The 2,932-nt window shown below is 41.3% G+C and overlaps 1 protein-coding gene across 1 annotated transcript in view; it reads left to right on the forward strand.

The window, feature by feature from the left end:
* The window catches only part of urod (uroporphyrinogen decarboxylase), a 10,379-nt gene extending 9,311 nt beyond the window's left edge, over positions 1-1,068 (forward strand). Inside the window, exon 10 of the mRNA XM_037682047.1 lies at positions 820-1,068. Coding sequence (XP_037537975.1) covers positions 820-984 — 165 coding nt within the window. The 3' untranslated portion in view covers positions 985-1,068. The remainder of the gene's footprint in view (positions 1-819) is intronic.
* The last annotated feature ends 1,864 nt before the right edge of the window (positions 1,069-2,932 follow it).

Here is a 2,932-nt window from a genome sequence, read left to right on the forward strand (position 1 = left end):
AAAAAAAAAAAAAAATCAGAAAGGAATATATATATATATATATATATATATACACTAATAACTTCAAATAGTTACAGCAGAGCATCACAGGGCAAGACGTCGCAGTGAAATTCAGTGTGTACGAGTACATTTTACATTACACAACCTATTAAACAGTTTGTACAAAATCAGGTTAGTTTTAACTGATCATAACAAACACTAAACTTTGGTTAAAGACTAAGAGATTAAGTTTTGGTTACAGTGCCCTGAGACGACTTCTCTTGTGACTCGGAGCTGTGTACACAAACTGAATCGAATTCAAACCAACACCGCACTTCAGAACAGATGATCACACTGACAGTCAAACATGGTGGTGGTGGTACGATGCTCTGGGGCGGCTTTGCTGCTTCCAGACCGGGACGACTTGCAGTACCTGATGGAACCACGCTCTCTGCTTGAAACCCTGAAGGAGAAGCTCCATCCATCAATTCGTGACCTTCGCTTGGGTCCTGCAGCAGGACAATAATCTGAGGCGCAGCGGCTAAAGGTGGCACAACCAGCTTCAGTTCAGCAGAGAATTACATGTTCACACACAGAGGAGTTGTTTTGAATACTTTTTTATACTTCACCAATGACATCTTAATTTAAAAACTATATTTTGAAGCATTATATTTGTTATTAACATCTGATGATCTGAAACATTTAAGTGTGACAAAATGACAAAAGCATTCTGAAACCTGTACTTTACTTTAAAAAGTCAAGCTGCTAGCTTGCTCAAAGTTTTACTTTGACACGACCCGGTGGTTTTAAAGTCCCTTTACATTCCTTCTCGTCTTTCAGGAGCACATTTCAGACATCGTGAAGAGGATGTTGGAGGGTTTCGGCACGAGGGGCTACATCGCTAACCTGGGCCACGGCCTCTACCCCGACATGGACCCGGAGAGCGTCGGCGCCTTCGTGCAGGCCGTGCACCAACACTCAAAGAACATGAACAAACAAGCGTGAAGTTGCCCACCTTGTATCGTATGTTGGATTAAAATAATGTTTCATTTAGTTATAACAATGAAATAAACTTTTTTGTGTTTGTTTTGGGGAAAAAAAAAAAAGCTTTACTTTTTGTTCACTTTTTTAAGTATCTCTTAATATTAAATTTAAAAAAAAATCCATCATTTCTCATTTTGTGCAGTTTTTTGAAGAAACATTTTTTTTAAGACGAGATTTTTTTTAATCTTGTTTATCTGACCAGGAGAGAATTACAGGTTTAAACTAGAAAGACCTCAAATAATTTCAGCAGTACATGTTGAGTAATCTTTCATTCAACCTTTATTTAGACACGTTAATCCCATTGAGCCTCAGGGACTCCTTTACAAGAGAGACCTGATTTTTTTGACAGAGTGATGACAACAGTGGACAATCATAAAAGATGCATACAGTTGTTTTTATCTAGTGAAAATAAAATGGTAATTTAAAGGAAAAGAAGTGACAACAGCTGGATTATAAGACGGTGTAGAAAACTCAAAACAGGAACATGTCTGCGTTGGTTGTTGCCGGGAACTTAGATGTTTAAAGTCACTTAGAGAGGTCAAGGTCGAGAGCTTCAGATCTTTTTGCAAGATGTTCCAGGAAACAGGAGCTGCTATATATCTATTGGGGGCGGGGGGTGTACTTCAACTAGTAGTAATTATTACCGTATTTTCCGGAGTATCAGTCGCATCAGTCAAAAAAAAGCAACATGAAGAGGGAAAAAAAACATGTCACTTCGGAGTATAAGTTGAATTTAAAATGCGTCACCGCTGACCCCCTGGGAAATGTGGGTCGGTGTTGTGCCAAAAATCGATTGGCGGCTGCAGGAGTGCGCACGGGAGGACTCGCTGTTGCAGTTCTTTGACATTTAACAAGATTAAGACCTAAAAACAATTATTTGCTCGACATTATGGCAAAGGTGCGTCTCAGTTCAACTTTTCCTGAATAAATGCACTTTAACGGTCAAAGCAGCTTCATTTCGCCTGGGCGGCGCCGTCGGGTCGCACTGAGAACAGTCCGTTCGGGTCGGTAGCCGGGGAGAGCAGGCTCCATCCTAATACCACCGGAGCGGGAAGGAAGGGCACAGCAAGCTGCAGATGGGGGGGGGGGGTGGCAGCGAGGCACGTGGTCCTTGGCCCCGGGAAGCGGCAAGGTGCAGGTGGGAGGACACTATAAAGCCAGCCAGATACTAGGGGAAGGTTCCTCATGAGGGGGGGGGGGGGGGGGGGCACACAGCCATCCCTTCCGCAGGGTTGAATCCCCCAGGCAGACTGCGTGGACCCCACCTGTTTACAAACTTTCTTTCTGCTGCTTGATTACCGTTTTGGGCTACATATTTTATTACCTGCAGTTTGTAATCTGCAAAACAGGATTTTCTTTTTGGGGGCATTTTACTTGTGTTAAGTTTTTCGCAGTTGTCAAAGTGAATGTTTTGTGGGGTGGGGGGTAGCTGTAGAGAAACAACATATACCACAGTTGTCAAAAGCCCAGCGCGCCCATTAGCAGCTGCAAATGTTAATGTTTACTCTGGTTCATGTCGGTATAAATTAACTTTTAAAGTGTCTGTCAAAAATTGCGTTATGAATATGGAAAAAAACAAGTCGCTTTGGACTATATGTCACAGGACTGACAAAACTATGAGAAGAACTTTGACTTATACTCTGGAAAATACGGTAAATATATTAATTTATTTAATCCAGTCTTCACTGTTACACTTGACACAAGATAACTAGAAAAAAATCCAACCTTTCATGTACTTGAATACATCTTTAGTCTAAGACTTGACGTGATCAGACAGAAATAGTCTTCTCAAAGGCTGTTGAGAGAAATAAAGAAGATTTAAACAAAAGCAGAGCTGGTGATTTGGTAAAAAAAGGCTTTCAGCAAGCGACACGCAGCTAAAGAATCACAATCTAATTTTAGTGAGAAA

This window comes from Nematolebias whitei, chromosome 9 (genome assembly GCF_014905685.2).
Source record: "Nematolebias whitei isolate Nwh7 chromosome 9, NemWhi1, whole genome shotgun sequence".
Classification (NCBI taxonomy): Eukaryota; Metazoa; Chordata; class Actinopteri; order Cyprinodontiformes; family Rivulidae; genus Nematolebias; species Nematolebias whitei.